At 44.1% G+C, this 16,604-nt stretch overlaps 3 protein-coding genes across 4 annotated transcripts; 2 read left to right on the top strand and 1 right to left on the bottom strand.

Annotated features, from left to right (window-relative positions):
- Positions 1-84: 84 nt before the first annotated feature.
- On the top strand, positions 85-4,157 carry si:ch211-158d24.4 (uncharacterized protein LOC560966 homolog). The gene is made up of 5 exons (XM_062454319.1): positions 85-191; positions 2,096-2,475; positions 2,658-2,685; positions 2,771-2,827; positions 2,934-4,157. The coding sequence occupies exons 2-5, from the start codon at positions 2,260-2,262 to the stop codon at positions 3,353-3,355; spliced, it is 723 nt and encodes a 240-aa protein (XP_062310303.1). The 5' UTR covers positions 85-191; positions 2,096-2,259; the 3' UTR covers positions 3,356-4,157.
- Positions 4,158-4,481: 324 nt separating this feature from the next.
- On the top strand, positions 4,482-7,004 carry LOC134015374 (proline rich transmembrane protein 1B). Its single transcript, XM_062454850.1, has 4 exons — positions 4,482-4,677; positions 5,461-5,978; positions 6,098-6,226; positions 6,373-7,004. Exons 1-4 carry the CDS (start codon positions 4,668-4,670, stop codon positions 6,517-6,519), a joined length of 804 nt encoding a protein of 267 aa, XP_062310834.1. The 5' UTR covers positions 4,482-4,667; the 3' UTR covers positions 6,520-7,004.
- Positions 6,976-16,530, bottom strand: sh3glb2a (SH3-domain GRB2-like endophilin B2a). Of its 2 annotated transcripts, XM_062454843.1 has the most exons (12): positions 16,282-16,530; positions 15,409-15,550; positions 14,323-14,451; positions 12,529-12,662; positions 11,949-12,041; positions 10,074-10,136; positions 9,506-9,529; positions 9,313-9,402; positions 9,074-9,174; positions 8,933-8,947; positions 8,610-8,829; positions 6,976-8,365 (listed from the first exon to the last, which is right to left on the bottom strand). In XM_062454843.1, the coding sequence occupies exons 1-12, from the start codon at positions 16,342-16,344 to the stop codon at positions 8,258-8,260; spliced, it is 1,182 nt and encodes a 393-aa protein (XP_062310827.1). In that variant the 5' UTR covers positions 16,345-16,530; the 3' UTR covers positions 6,976-8,257. The 2 variants fall into 2 exon arrangements, with proteins under 2 accessions (XP_062310827.1, XP_062310828.1); XM_062454844.1 differs by lacking the exon at positions 8,933-8,947 and having other exon boundaries at positions 16,282-16,521.
- Positions 16,531-16,604: the final 74 nt, after the last annotated feature.

Genomic DNA, 16,604 nt, shown 5'->3' with positions numbered 1-16,604 from the left:
CCTTGTGGTTCCGTCCGTGCATGTCATTCGCATTAGTCATTCATCTACAACCTACGCTACCGGGGAAAGTAGGGCCACACCCTTCGCTAATGTTGTTGTGTTATGCATGCACCGTGGTTTGTTGACCATGCTTGAATAGCAGTTTGGCTTTGCTACATAGGAATGCCGCCCCTCTACGAAAGACCAGGGGCGTGTACAACGAATCAAGATCAACATGCTCTGGATTACTTTCAATTACCCGGTTACCCAGTTACCCAGTTATCAACTCTCTTTACTCAACCCAGACCTTTCCAATCTACAGACGTGCGAGTTCACATAAAGGGGCGGTGTTTGCACCGTATGTCCAATCGCAAACATGGACCAAACAAGAGCCGCATATTTCACGGAGGAGGAGCGGACAATAATCTTACAAACTTTGTCTACTCCTCCTGAGTGAAATATTGTAATACAAACATATCACGAATACAGACATATAATACAGGCAAAAGTCAACAAAGTAGCTGCTGCCAAGCTGGCAGAAAATAGCAGACGCTGTAAATGCGTAAGCTACATTATTGATATCACTGCCCCAGGCACAAGATGTGACCGTAATTACACGTGCGCATTCCATAACGTTAAACTTTTGTTTCTGTATTGTTTTAGTTGCAACCCTGGCAGTGGCAAACGATCGTGGGAGCAAATAAAAAATAAATATCAAAACATAATTAAAAACGGTAAGTAGCAGTAGGCAATACTTGCACATATTTTAAGGCCAACAAGTAGGCCTACAAGGCTTACTTGCCTGAGTCAGTCCCTTTTGTAGGATATTGGTATAGCTACAAAGGGCCTAGAACAATGAAATTGCTTGCAGCCAACAGGAAGAAAAATTAGGCAAAGAAAACTGGGGGGGCCCTCCTCCACAGGACTTCACTCCTGCTGAGGAGCTGGCCCTCTCCAGCTATCAGGGTCGCCCCATGATGGAAGGAGTACAAGGGGGCACTTCTTCAGACCCTGGTGGCAGCAGCTCAGAAACCCAGGCATATGTATGTTTCAAGTAATCTATGTGACCATGTTCATTCAACAATTATTTATGAATATTGTAGGGGTGAAATGTATTACTGTTCTCCACCCACTGTCATCCCACTGTGCCATACAGAGGTAACAGGGAAACTAATAGTCATACGCCAGTATGTATGCCATATGTGGTTGCTGAATATTGATTGAATATGCCATTTACTTTCTCAAGTGGAGGTCCTAGATGATCAGGAAACTGTGTCTGCCTGCTCAGAGAGCATTTTGGGGGTACACTTTTTAGTTTTTTACCACTTGCAACACAGATGGTGAGAGTGTGTGAACGTGTGGCTGTGATTGAAGTGTCTGTAATGACTTGCTAATGGTGGTGGTCTGAACATGAGACACAAGTCCTTAAAGTGCTCATTTCAAATATGAATCAATTGATTAAATTGCTATGGTGTTAAACTCAGCAGAAAGAGGAACTTCTTCCTCCCCCTGAGCCTAGGGCCTCCACTTCAAGGCCAAGACAGACATAAGGTATAAGCAATGAACCTTGAAACACAATAGTCAAATGGACACCTTCAACTTTCTCCAAGTGTGCCTTGCAAAGAGACAATGTTCTTTATTTGTTTCAGGTTGGAGCAGACAATGTGAGGGCCCTGTATAAAAGAACCCTGGAGCTCGATATAGAGTATAAGAGGCTCGATATAGAGTATAAGAGGCTCGATATAGAGTAAGGCTTTTAATTAAAAACATACAGCTCAAGAAGCTGGCAAAGATACGTAATTCCCTCTGCTGAGAATCTATCTTTCATTAAGATACTCATGAGGGAATGCGAAAGGTTTTGTCGGTCTCTAAATGTTCGGGCTCTTCTGAGCGCACCTCTCACTATCCGCGCACCAAGCTCCACAGGATATTCTATGAACGGTGACGCCATTATCCTCACTAATGAGTTAGTGGGCGTTCAGCATGTGTTACCATGTCGATCTATCCCGGTAACAAGTGATCTACCATCGTGATACAGAACACCCTGGGTTGAACCTGAAGTTACCTCGGTAACGCCAAATCTTGGTTTGTAGTACAGGCCGCGGGCCCCTGGAAGTCATATTTGAATTCTCACTGAAACTCAACACACCGAAACAGCTCCTTCAACATGTTTAGAGTGTAGGTGGGACGTGGGCGACAGCATACTACAAGTAGGCGCGGTAAAGATAGACTTTAATCGTGCACGGTACATACTACTAGCTACGCTACTTGTGTTTGACCATGGTCAACATTGGCATGGAAGATAGTTGTTTCAGGGATATGCATCAATTTAGAAGGGGTAGTCTTGACCGTGAAGTTGGTCGGTCTTCCCGTGGAGATCTCAAAGGAATTCGGCACCTGATATGGCTTACTCGATTGCTAATCGTAATCATGCTACTTGTGTGTTCAGCTCTTGTTATGTTGGTTTACACGCTCCACTACTCAGTGTCGAATCAGGTAAATTTAATTAAAAGTAGTGCTTCTGTTGTGTGTGTGTGTGTGAATCGCCGTGATTTCTTTCGCCGTGTTATTGGTTGCATCAGAATACGGCTGACCAAAATAATGTCTAAATATACGTGGATTTATGCTTCACAGTACTTTCTGTTTTTAATTATTTATTTGTTTGTTTCTTTGTATAGCACCCACCCCCCCAAGACAATCACATGGGTAAGTCGCCACTCGATTATTTGAGCTCATTCATATTACTGTATGATTGTACCACTATTTGACTGGCGCTATATCATTCCTCCAGGAGACAGCACTCAGAAACAGCTACAACTGAAAGCCAATTCTAATGCCTTTTTGACAGGTAGGTAACACTTGTTATGATGCATGGCTGATACAAAAGTTATGCAGTATTCATAATACGATCTAAAGGCACATTTCTTATCATTTGTTCTGTCTCTTGCTTTCAGCGCCAGATACTCACCACACAAACTCCTTTGCACCCATTGAGTGGGAGCGTAACCGTGGGAATGCTCACCTCGGTACTTTCACGTCTAACGGCACAGACCTCATTGTGCCCAGAGATGGCACCTACAGGATTTACCTGCAGATTACCTACATGGGTCCCAAGAATGTGCCAGTAGGAGCGCTCGCGAATGTGGCCAGCCTGGAATTTTATCTTCATAAATTTGGATTGGGCTACAAAAAGGACATTCGTCTGCTGAGCTTTTATGACACAGTAGACTTGAATTCGTTGATTCGGAAATCCCTAAACACGGCAGCAACATTTGATCTAAAGTTCAATGACCGGCTCAAAGTTAAAACAAATAAACCTGAACTCATGGTACTAAGTGAGGACACAACATTTTTTGGGGCAGATCTTATTAGCTGATATTGTAAAGGCATCACTCAGCACATTCACCACTCACTTTGACTGCAAAATTGAGCCTTTTGCATACCCTACAGTCAAGGCATTCTAGACGTTTAATTGGCTTTATTGCTCAACTGTATATTTTAATGGAGAGACAATTGAGTCATAGTGTCACAGGCACTGCGCTGTTAGTAGGTATCCAACTACAGACTGGGGTTGACAGCATTTTAGTTACTGTAGTAATGGTTGGGCGTGGGTTTAGGCAGTTCACCCCTGTTACACTGCCGTTGCAATGTGAAAACCGAGCTGCAGTAGAAGAATCTCTTTTGGCTTTAAATCTTGATTGTACCCAAAACAATGATGTACTTTAGATGACAATGTTGCTAAGGCAACTGTTTTGAGCAATCTGTTTTCAGTCCATGTGGCAACTCACGTTTGCATAAAAGGAATAGGCTCTTGCCATCACTCTGAGATGTCTGAGCAAACATAGGATATAAGACTCACTGTCTATTGAATCAAACAAAGGGTAACCCAAACCTCAAAATAAGTTGTCCCAGAGGCTTGTACTAAAATCTCATTCATGCCCTTTTAAATAGAAAGTGTGATACTGTGGCTTGTTAGTAGAAGATGACTTTGAACTCAAAATGCAATGATCAACTAACTTTTATAGTCATCTTTTTAGAATGGCTTGCTTCCTGTTTACACAAACAAAGGGTAGGCTAATCTGTCATTCATATTATTTCATACTGTTGGATCACTATGATCAGATGAGGGAAGCTATGTTTGCAATTGGATTGTTCAGTATACTTTGTGTAAAATAAAACTTTACATAAAAAAAGTTCTGTATTAAATGACTTTGTGTAGCCTGATTCTCAATATAATGTGGGTTGGCATGCAAGAAGGTGTGCCAGTCAGGTGCGTCAATAGAGAATTATGTTAATGTGAAACTAGACACACAGCTTTTTGCATGGCTAGGTGCCATGGTGCCATAGCTATATATTCTGTACATATTTTTGGGAAGAGGGAAAGGGTTACTAAACCATTGGTGTGAATTATTTGATTTATTCAGATTTAATCAGACTACATGATGATCTAGTAAGCATGCAGGAAATTAAGGTATATGCACACACAAGCCTATCAATTATTAAACAAACATGATACTCTCCCCTGTGGAGAAGTGGCTCATAGGACGAAGCCATCTCAGTGAGGCCATGGAACCTTTAAACTGCCTCACGTTCACCCTCAGCTGTTAGGATCCGGAGTTCGTAGCAAATTACCACTTAAATCTACCCCACCATTTCTCAACTGTGAATTGCTGGGTAAGGAACCCATCATGGCAACAGGTAAGGATTTATGTATGTATTTATATTTAGTCAAATTGGGAATTCGAGTAAAAAATAAAATTTGTAAAAAGTTGGTTTAGATTGGGAAACATCAGACTGGTGCCAAGGTTGTAAAACATTAACCAAAGATTGGTTGTTTTTTCCTAAGAGAAAATATAAACTTGGCTGGACTTGCAACGACATCCACCGGTGTGTGTTAGTGGAGGTAGTTAGTGGTAGATCTATGTCATTTTTTGCTTTTGTGTCCACAAGCAGTTACTGCATTATACATGAGAGTATAGTGCAGTAACTGAAGAGTTACTGAATGTAAATATGTAAACCATTCAGATCAATGTTACTGTGCTCTTTGTGTACTCTAAACCCCTCTGTTCCATGATTCCCGAGAAAAGTTTCGCCGAGTTGGCTGAAACTCTGTCCTTTATCTTGTTTTCTGGTTTCAGTTGGCATGAGCTACCTCAATAGCAGAAACCCAATGAGCCTTGACACCACACTGTCCACTGAGGAGTGACACTGAATGACTGCACTCGATTGGCTAGAGGCTTTTAATTAATCAGACACCCTGTTTCCACTGTAGGACTAGGACTAGAAGTGGGTCAGTCTACCACTCGAGACTGAGTGAGAGTTAGTTTTCCAGGGCATGTTTACACAGATGATAGGGGAATTGAATTTATTCATAAAAAAGCACTTCATGGGTCGACAGCATGTGTTTTTATTGTACGTGACAAACGTTCTATAAAATAAGTGAATCAATGTCTCTAACCTCCTTCCACATTTCCATCTCAGGCATTCCAGAGTCATCCAATTCGAGAACACAACCTGAGGGAACCCAAGGACTACAAAATCTTACTAGACAAACACAATCACCTGTCCAAAATGTGCAGCCTGAACCGAACAGTGACTACCCCCTTTCTCTGGGCTATTCAACTAACAACAAACCAACTATCCATCCGTTGTGTGACACCGATCGACTTCAGGGTGATAGTTCAGGATTTTGTGTTGATAGCGAGGGAAGGTTAAGCAGAGATGAACAACCTATTCAGACAAACCAGGAAGTAATGACCCCACCAGTTGGGCTTCCATCCCATAGCTCCTCATTCCAGCCATCCGTGGATGTTACCATCCCATCAGAGGAGCCCCCACCCTACAGCCCACCAGACCCCAAAATGGCCTACCTTTTCTACCCTTCCCAGCTTCCTCACCACCCTGGACCAGCTGTCATAGCCTGTCAGCCAGGACCCAACCAGCCAGCATTCTACCAGTCCCAATTCAATCCTTTGCCCAACTACCCTCCCTATACCATAGTAAGACACCATGAAAAGGCCTTGTGACTGAGGAATCATTTCACATCTACACACATTCTTTACATGCCCTTTTGTTTGAGAGCTTATTTCTTTAAATCATAGTCTGTGTTGTGTTCTAGTATATGAATGGGTCATCGCTGGGCGAGGAGAATGTACCACTTCCTAAAGATTACATGGTAGAGTCCTTGCTGGTTACCATATTCTGCTGCCTAATGAGTGGAATCATGGCTCTGATGTACTCCTATGAGGTAAGCATTACGTAAGCATGCATACCGTGGCTGTTAAACCCGTACGTGACTTGGGACAGGCTTGGCTTCTATGTGGGCATTGTGCAGTATTTCATCAATGTGTTTGACGTCGTTGAAAAGTGTACCGTCCATAACCTTTTCTGCAGACACGTGCTGCCTTGGCCAGAGGAGACTTGAGGGAGGCAGAGAGGACCTCCCAAAAGGCCCGCCTGCTGGTTCTGTTCAGCTTGATGTTTGGGGTCTGCGTTTGCGTGGGCTGGGTCATCTACATTGTTATAGTTCTATGTGCATAGTGAAGCGAACAGGCCTTTTCTCCGGTGAAGATTTCCAGATACATCATTTGTGCAAAGGTTACTCTGATGCGCTGAGGAAGAATGTTTCAGAGACCTTTTACTATTAGTTACATATTTGTAATGAGTTATTGTTTGGTGTAATTAAACACAGTCCTTGAGACTCTAAGCTAATGGTTCTCAACCCGTGTCCTCCGGGACCCCCTGTCCTCCATGTTCTTGATGTTTCCCTGCTCCAACACACCTGTTCCTAATGAATGGTCGTTACCATGCTTCTGCTGAGCTATATAACAACTTATTCATTGGAATCAGGTGTTGGAGAAGGGAACCGTCTAACCATGCATGCCAGGGGGGTCACTGAGGCACAGGGTGGAGAACCACTTCTCAAAGCGCTGTAGTGGAAATTGCTGAAAGGTGAGTGTAAAGTTATGTTCATAATGTAAACCAATGAAAATACTGTGTCCCAATAAAGCTTAATTTTTATTAAACCTAATACATTTTTCATTCAACATGGCTTAGGAACAGGCAATAAATAGACAGGTCAAAGCAAACAAGAAATAATAGAAGACTAATAACGAAACAGTAACACAGCAGCAATAGTTAAAACCGTAGGAGTGCATGCACAGGTACAGTTTGTACGGTGTGGTAGTGAACATACTTTGCTTGTGCAAATGCTTTGGTACAAAAAGATTGGCAAGAAAAATAATAATTGCGTTATATTTCTGATCTAAAACAGCCTGTTTGCTATTAAAAGCATTCATAGAAATCACTGGCAGTAGCACATGCAGCAGCCTGGGCTGGTTCTGCAACCTCATTACACAAAGGACACTACAACTCCTAAAACACTTTGTTTTAAAACCAACAAAAAGGCCAGACAATATACAATGAAACTCCAAAGAGCAAAACTAACACAAACGTTATATCATATAAATAAGAGTACAGTCATGCATACTTCAGTTTGTCAAGCTTGTTCAAAAGCCGTGTTTGACCAGCAGGTCAGTGTGGGTGTTGTGGAGATTACATTCTCTGGATTATAGTAGATGGCCATAGCGAGTGGACCCCATCTTAAGGCGATTCATATTTGGGTGTGCTCAAGCCTTCGGCGAGAGCACAACCTTTGTTCTCTCACATATATATTTGAGCTGTGTGTTTGTTCCATTTCCAAACTTGAACTGTATGGGCAGTGTCAGTTTTTGCTAAAGATTAAGGACAAGAACATTTACGACATAGGAATGTTGCCCACACTAAGATGAATGGAAAACCCCATGCTTGCGTAGAGTGCTTTTTGGAATGTATGTGGCCTTTTAGAAATATGTTTGCGTACAGCGATGGAGTGGAACATCAAGGTGAGAAGAGCAGGTGTATCCTGGTTGTCAACTTGTATGACGCTATATCATCAATCTTAACCCATGTCCTTTATCCATCTAATTACTACACTCACTTCATTTTTACTGTTTCCTACAGTTTTTCATAAGGATAAAGAAAATAAATATTGCAGGAAATTTCAATATGTAAACAACTTGCGTCACACGACTTTCCACCAAGTTGTCCTTGTTAGTCAACTTTTTCTCCATAATCAATGTTGTGCAGCTGCCTTCAAATTCACATTAGTGTGCATGCTGTCATTAGGAGCACTGCACATACTTGGAAGTGTTTGGTCATAAATATCAGCATGTTGAAAGGCAAGTGTGTTTGGGGTTGTGTGTGTGTGTGTGCGCGTGCGTATTCAAGCATAACTCCTCTAACTGAGCAGCTCCAGGTATGTAACAGGCACTTTTCCTTTCTGGTTCCCGCGCTCTCCGATGAGCCAATCAGAATCCATGCCTGGAACTGTGTAAACTGTGATGAGCTGGAGGAGAGAGAAAAACAAAGAATGGATCTCTTAGTGTCATTTTATCATTTCCATTTAGGAAGGCGGCTAATGCTAACGGGAGGATTCAGATAGTCAGGCATCCTTCTGCTAGCACCCAAGTCGGTACAAACACTAGCAAAAATGTTGGCGCGACCTTTTGTGATTTACATGAGCGAACAGCAGGACACATGGGGCATCAATGTGACAGTCTTGTGTAGTGTGTGTGTGTGTATGTACTTACCTCATCAGCAAGCAGGGACAGCTCGCTGGTGTCTGCGGCGTCATAGTCATACAGCACCTTGGCCTTGCGCGTGCCCGTCGCCGGGGCCTGCACCTCCTCAATCTTCAGCGTGTCCACCTCCGCCGCGCCGCCGGCGTCCAGGGCACCGCCGCCGCCGTCCAGGGGAGGGCTGGCCGGCGACACGGGGTGGCCGGGGTTCGCTGCGAACGCGTTCGGGAACCTGGGCAGGGGGGGGAACAGTCAGGACGTTTTGTACGGAACACGCATGACTGAAAGCACGCAGGGCGGCGGAGGTGACTCGGCAATTTGGGAATCGCACTCACGCGTCTCCATTGGAACTGGGAGCATTGGAGAAAACGGAAACGGGATGTTTGTGAATGGGTCGGTTCAAGGGGAGATGAGAAGAAGAAGAAGAAGAAGAGCAGGCTCACTGCATCCTCCACGGGAGGGCGACTAGCGCTTACCTGCTCAGCTCCTTCTGCAGGTCAAGCATGTGCAGGTGGCACTGCTTATAGTAGGCTGCCTGAGCCTCCACAAACTCGTGCAGGCAGCGGAGGTGATTCACCTGCACAGACAGGAAGTATCGTCAGGGAGGGTCCCTGCTCTGCCCCCCCCTCCCCCAGCACACAGACACTGTGGGGCACGAGGCCAGACGTCCCCACCCCCATCCCCCTCAGGAGGCTATCCAGATGCGGTGACTCACGTGAGTGCTGCTGATTCCCTCCAGCAGCAGGCGCGTCACCTCCGCCTGGCGGTCGAACTCCGTCTGGGCTACCCGGAGATCGTGCTCCGCCTACACGGAAACACGTTCAATCATGCCTGTCAAACACTGGGAGGCGTGCATCCACCCACATAATTTTCTGCCCAAGGGGAAAACAGCCGTGTTCCGTACTCACTTTGTCTACTTCCTCACTCCAGAGCTGGGAGACGGCATGGCCGCAAAAGAGGAGAGAGACAAGTTCTGATGACACCACAGGGGAGACACACAGACACTGAAGGCTACACCGCTGATTGCAACATGGACAGACTTCCAATATTCATTTACTGGTTGTGGTGGGAGTGCAAAGGATGTGAAAAGAACATCATGACCCTTGATACAACACATGGCACACATCATGTACTTAGAAAGTACCGATAAGAACAGGTCTGAATACTGAATCCTCATTGGGGATTGTTCCTTAGCTGTTAGTGTCATCATCGGGAAGAGGTGCTCCCTAGCAATAATTGACAGCAAGATTAGCAAGTGATATACAATCTTTTTGGAATGGAGTCAGGACAGACACAAACGTTAGTGAAAAGTTACGATTACGTTAAGAGGAAGGTCCAAATGGACAAGGTTCAGACGATGACCCACTAAAGTGCATCATAATTGCCTCGAGAGTGCTGTGGTCTGCCAGAGATGTTTCTGTATAAAGGGATTACGTGTGTGTGTGTGTGTGATGGAGTCAAACTGATGCTCCTTACCGCAGAGGCACTGGCAGACAGGACATAGTTCCGTGTTCTGGTGTCCTGAAAATCAGGCACAGCCTACAAACACAGCAGATTAGGTTACAGTTGCATAACACCACAAATCCACACAGTGAAACATGCACGGCAAAGAAAAACAGGACAGGAATGACAAAAACAACAGGGGAAAAAGCAGAAGAAAAACAAAACGGCCCTTAAGAACGTGATATTGTTAGTTTGAAGTTGAGTTTGTGGTTAGCTGACAAGCTGAAGGACGCCACATCATGGGTAAACAGCATGAGGATATACAAATACTTCACACAATAGTAGGTCTGACAGGAAGTCATGTGTCATGTCAGTTCATGACTAACATGTCGAGCCATTTAAGCAAGCACAAAACATGAGGCCTCATGTATAAACACCCACGAAAAGCTTGTTTCCACGCACACGGTGTGATGTGTGCGTGTCTATTTCCTGAGTGATTTTGTCGTTCGTCAAGCTGTTAAACTTGACGAACGACAAAATCACTCAGGAAATGCATGTCACCCTCTGTATATTGTTAATATTGCTCACGCACAGATTTACCACATATGAAATATATACTCGCTGTACTGTGCAACTACAAGATTGGCATGGGAAAATGCAATTTTCTCTGTGAGCCTGACTGGCTAATTTCGAGTTTTACATCCATTTCTTCTTAATTTCTGCCATGGTCCGGTTCTCCGAACCCACAGCATTTACGGCCCTAGTGACAGTTTTCCACTCCGCCGACTTGCTTTTGTTGCTAATACCTGATGACAGGACCCATTTCCTCGCCTCCACCTCTGTTGTTAGAACCGCAATCTCACAGTCCAGGCCATCTGCTTATTCATTTATGGGAGGAGGCAAGGCGGGGTCAGTGGCTCGTAATGTGCGGTCAATCTCACGTTGATTGTGATTTATTAAGGAAAGTTGCGCAGGACCTGGCGTGCGACCGGTTTTATACATTACACAATATTTCTGTGCGTAGGTGCTTTTCAAGTTTGGCCGTACGCCATATTCTGGTATGTAGGCTGTGCAATCTTTTATACATGAGGCCTCTGGATCTCTACAGCTCACAGACTGTACTCAGAACAGGCCAAAATCACACAAAACTAAAGTTAGGTATTGGATTCAGATGGCATTTTTGCATACTTATGCCATGTGGCAACCACTGTGCATACAGGCTCCAAGGGTCTGAGATGATGACATATCCTAATCAAAATGCCGAATAACAAGATGTGTATTTGTTTTTATTTTCTAAATAACACAACTGATCAATAAAATCAGACCTTTTTTTAGTCACTGAGACTGATTTTACTGAGGAAAAAAATCGGAATGATAAAAGGAAAAAATATTTCACAATGTTCTATCAAAACGTCGTGTTTTTTGGTGTGATATTCCCATGTCAAGGAAGAGTAGAACAGGTATTTTGGGGGATTAATAACGTTTCGTAGGGCTAGGTTACAGTTTGGCTGATGGGCAGTTGTGATGCAATTGATGTGATGAAATGATCAACTGGAAAGCTTCTTTCCTTCAGGATAACATGCTCATTCCTGTCAGTTCACTGTAAGGGTGTCATATAGTGCACCATTTGGCCGTTTACATTTCTCTCAGGCTTAAAAGTATAGCATGCATTCAGTTGGATTGCATGGGTGTCATTGAGAGAACACTGGTGACACAGGAAAAGAAAGATGGAAGTGGAACGACGTAAAGGATGTTTTCTTGTTAGTACTCACTTCCCCCTCACACTGTAACGTCAAAGCAGAGAGAGAGTTAGTCATTCAGTCAGCGTTCGTACACGGCCAGCTGAACCCTACCTAGTAGCATCACGATGCTAACGAGCGTGGGGTGGGGGGTGTGGGTGTTACTCACTGCTGCCTTGGCCTCCGCCGTTTTGGCCTTTTTCAGCCGTGCTTTACACACGTCCAGGTCCAGGCGCCGGTTCTCCAGGAGACGCCTCTCTTTCTGAAACGCAGAGCAGAAGACAAGGGAGCTTTAGGAGATCCTGATAGGACGTGATCGTGGCGGTTGTTGCTCGACCCGGTTTACGACGTCGCATAAGATGCAGGAGATGTAACCCGACCCTCTCATCTTACTTCATGAACTCAGAACTTTTGAGTTAACTGGGGGTTCCATTGTTCCAAGCTGCTACTGTGGCCTGAAGGGGTGCTCTGTACAGCGATAGCAACATACAGAATGCCTAAACCCGTAGGTAGATGAGGGGAACCGGTGACGGATGTAGTTATCAGTGGGTGAAGTGGTTGAAGTAGGGTGAAGTGCCTTGCCCAAGGACACAACGTCACAACGGCCGGGCAAAATGATGTTGTGTCCTTGGGCAAGGCACTTCACAATGTCCCTGTACTTACTGTAAGTCGCTCTGGATAAGAGCGTCTTCTAAATGACTTAATGTAATGTAAATATCAGTGGATCTTGGAACTGCTGCGAGACTCACTGAGATGGTTCTCCAGTCTCCCTCCAGGAAGTTCCGGAGAGGGGTGAGGAAGCTGATGGCAGAGGTCTGGAGGAACTCTCTCTCGGCCCATCCAAGACGCCGCTCACAGTCTCCCACCTTGATCAGGGTGCTTCCTACAACACAAACGACAGGCATGAGCATCCTCCCACTGCACAGAGACCACACAAGGTAACGACACAGTTTCCTCCCCCACCATTGTTGACAGGAAGTTCATTGACGTGCGCACAATATGCAACTAAATTTGGTTTTCCATGTATGCATCCATTTGTGGATGAATTTCGTTTGCCAAGGAACAGGGGCCAAATCAATCAATCTTCTGACCAATAGCTTTTGAATAAAAAATAATAAAGTATTACTGAATGAATTCAAATGTAACTGTAGGACGAAAACCATGATTAAGCCAAACAACTACTGGAGAGGTCAACCTCCACTGCAGCACAGTCATATATTTACTATTGAGTCACTGTTGGACTATGTACATATAGTGAAGTGAAACGTAAACTTCTGGGTACAGAAACTGGCGGAAGGGGAGCTGCAACACCCACAACATAAATAATTAAAAACAAAAGGGAGAGATTCTGTGGTAATCTACACCCACAGACAGAGAGCAGAGAAACTCAAGACTCCAGAATGGCTGCATTCTTAAAAAAAACAACACAACATACCAAACACTCTCTATCCAAAACACAGATACTGAAATGTAGAGAGTAGGCGGTCGAGAGTAGAAAGTGGGATGATGTAAAAACTCATGTCTGAGGAATTCTGTGACAACCTTGTTGGCCATGAAACCTGTCAAACTTCTAGTCTACATTTCAAGCTATATTTTATCAGGCAAACACATTGTGCATAGTATTACTTTACAATAATACACATTGACACAGGTACAGTATCAGATAAAAAATTAATAAAATTATGGGCAGTAAATTGACCTAGTCCAACCTAATGAGAACCCAATGGAGGCTGGCTTAACTAAAACCTACCTGTACACAGAGGCTAGATTTCACTCAGTTATTCTTGCGCACCTGTCACCTGAATCTAATAATTACCTGGTTTCGGAATTTAATCCATCTGACTAAGCTAAACGAAACCAAGATATCTCTGAAATATAAAGCCTTCAAATGTTAGTAAACAACATTATGCGTCCAAGTCTATCTGGGGTAACGATTAGGACCAGAGAGAGATTGTGAGATGAACGCAGATGGAAATGTGTCAAACTCCAAGCGTTAATGCCAAAATGGTAATGGATAACAAGAAAGCATCAGCTACTCCGAATTCTCGATGGCGCTCAGAACCTTCAGTGCACAGACAAGGCTGCAGCTTTAAGCTCTGCTGGGACAGAGCAGTATTGATCCTGTAGCTGGCCCCGCCACCAAAGGCGAGGGGGATTCATTGGCCCAACTGACATGAGACAGCCTGGAGGGCAGGGTGGTGGGGGATGTGAGGGAGAGCCAATTCAATAAAGCTGGGAAAACATTCTCAACACAAATCACACCACCTACGGCCTGAAATATCTGGAGCTGGATATTATTTAGCAAATGCTTTGACAAGGTTGCACCAAATATTGTGTTTGTGTTTACATAATGCTTAGGGGAATAAAGGTCATAAGATATATAAAGGAAATCCTGGCTATGCTCTGTGAATGAGAAAAAGTGAGGGGGGCAGCAGTCTTCCTCATTGAAAATGTAATGCCCAAACCTCTGCATTTAAAATGATATTGGGGCAACATTAAGTGACCGGTGTCTGTGAGCTATCGCCTCACAGATCTGGACTGACCATATGGTGTTCCTGGACCGAAGTCTTTGGCTGCGTCCAACATGTAATGACCCAGAAGCTCTGCATTGGTTAATCTGGACGGTGCCTTCCTGTCCAGCTTCTCATAGAGGAACTCCTCAATCCTTGCGCCTGCAGAAAAGGAGAATCGTGTGTGATTTAAGGATGACATACAGACAAGGGGTAGCCTTTAAGGAAGTGAAAGACCCATCATGTGATGACTCGGGTCTCATGACATTTGACAGGAAATGACATGACGAGACACTTTTGCTGGACAGGTCACGGTGATACCAACGTGACTGTGACATTATGTCTTCTCATCCCTGTCCTATACCGAGTATCTGTGGGTGAATGATGGTATGGGTAAGAAGCAGGTATTTGATTTACTTGGAAAGTGCAAACTAAAGCAAACCTCCCCCTCAAATGTTTGGCATGTAACAGAAAGTGAAAGTGATGTTCAGGATGACAGTGATGACATCAGACAGAGGATGGCTGGAGGCCCAAATAAATAAATGTTTTCCCACACAGATGAGTGGGTACTGTCATCGTACGCAGTAGGGAATATAACGATTATCTCCAAGACAGTGTGTAGAAGGGGGGGGGGGGGGGGGGAAACATCAACATATTCTCAACAGCTGTGTGATATTAACGTTGTGCAAGGGCCTATTCTGCAACAGATGAGCTATATAAAACTGAAGGAATTTGTCTGAGAATTTCAACCCGTGTCTGCACTGGCGGTCCACAGAGATGAGTATAGTCCACAGCAGGGCACTAGGGGATGGAGCCATACTTACCAGTGTGATCAACTGTAGCATGGAGAATCAGAAAGTCATAGGGTTAGACCTCCCTTGTCTCCAATAACAAACAATACCATTGAGTTGTTGTAGTTACATGAGTTAGGCGAGTGTCATTCGACATGTCATGTTCAAAATGCATTACTCAATGCTCTGGTGTATAAAGATGTTTAGGTCATTCCAAATGTGGCCATCAGTATCTGGACTGCATGTATAAGAGTGTGGGGACATGGATGGGGGGTTGATTAGAGGTGAACCATTTCTTTGCTCAGTTGTACGGTGTGTCAAAACTTACTTGGGTTGGGTTGCAGAAGCACCTCTGTCTGTCTAAATATTTTCTCAGTCCAGTTTTTGGTGCAGTCTGCTCGGCTGAGAAGGTTTTCAAAGTGGGCATCCAGCTCTGTCTTTTCTGCCTGTCCCAGCTTTTCCTCCGTGAACTGGGATATAGGAAACAGGTGGCTGAGCGGTTAGGGAATCGGCTATTAAGGTTCGATTCCCGGCCCAGACAAATGACGTTGTGTCCTTGGGCAAGGCATTTCACCCTACTTACCGCAGGGGAGATGTCGCTCTGTTTATGGGCGTCTCAACAGGAAACTGTTTATGATGGTCATAATGACGTGTTCATAGAAGGCATAACATGTAATTATGCTATTATTTACATTTTATGATGTGAAATGTGTCAAAATGAAATATGCTTTAGCATATTTACATGTTATGCCTTCTATGAACACGTCATTATGACCGTCATAAACAGTTTCCTGTTGATAAAAATAGCTATCACCCTTGAGGGATGAACCAATGTGTAACCTAACTTGTGAAATCCAATACCTATCACTGTGACTTTATTTATTCAGCCATCTCGACAAGCAAGCTAGCTTGTCCTGTTTCTGAGAAACATGTTATTTTTCCAGGTAGCTAACGTAGTTAGCTTTATTAGCAACAGCCAGTTAGGAAATCTGGTTATTTCTTTGTCAAAATAATCGCTTGGGTACTGTAGCTAGCCAAGTTTTTAGAGCTGGCCTTGCACGAATATACTATACTTTTTACGCAATAATGCAATATACTGTAGCCGACTATTGTACTGTATCCAGTTGCGCTGATGCTAGTAAGCTAACTAGCTAGCCATTTTTGGTTGGTTGGGACAGTTTTCATGGAATGAAAAACATACCTGCACGGCCCGTGTGAAAAACACACCTGCATCCGAGGCCATTTTTCTGACGTTAAAATCCATTATGTCTGGTTAGCCAAATATACTTCTTGTACGCAGCATCTATGGCAGGGGAACAGATGTGGCCCTGTCTGAGTGATTTGCGCCTGCTGTGTGTGTTGAGTCCAAGTCAGATGACAAGCCAAGCTTGTGGTGTTAATGACAGCCTGCGTGCAAAAAAATCCTTCCAGCCTCGGACCCCATTGATCATCTGTTTTTTGCATAGGATAAAATCAGTTGTATTCATGCAATGACTTGCCTTGCACGTAGCGTATTTCATTATT

This window comes from Osmerus eperlanus, chromosome 28 (assembly GCF_963692335.1).
Source record: "Osmerus eperlanus chromosome 28, fOsmEpe2.1, whole genome shotgun sequence".
Lineage (NCBI taxonomy): Eukaryota > Metazoa > Chordata > Actinopteri > Osmeriformes > Osmeridae > Osmerus > Osmerus eperlanus.
Note: the sequence above shows the minus strand (reverse complement) of the source record. Positions and strands in the feature narration are given on the sequence as shown.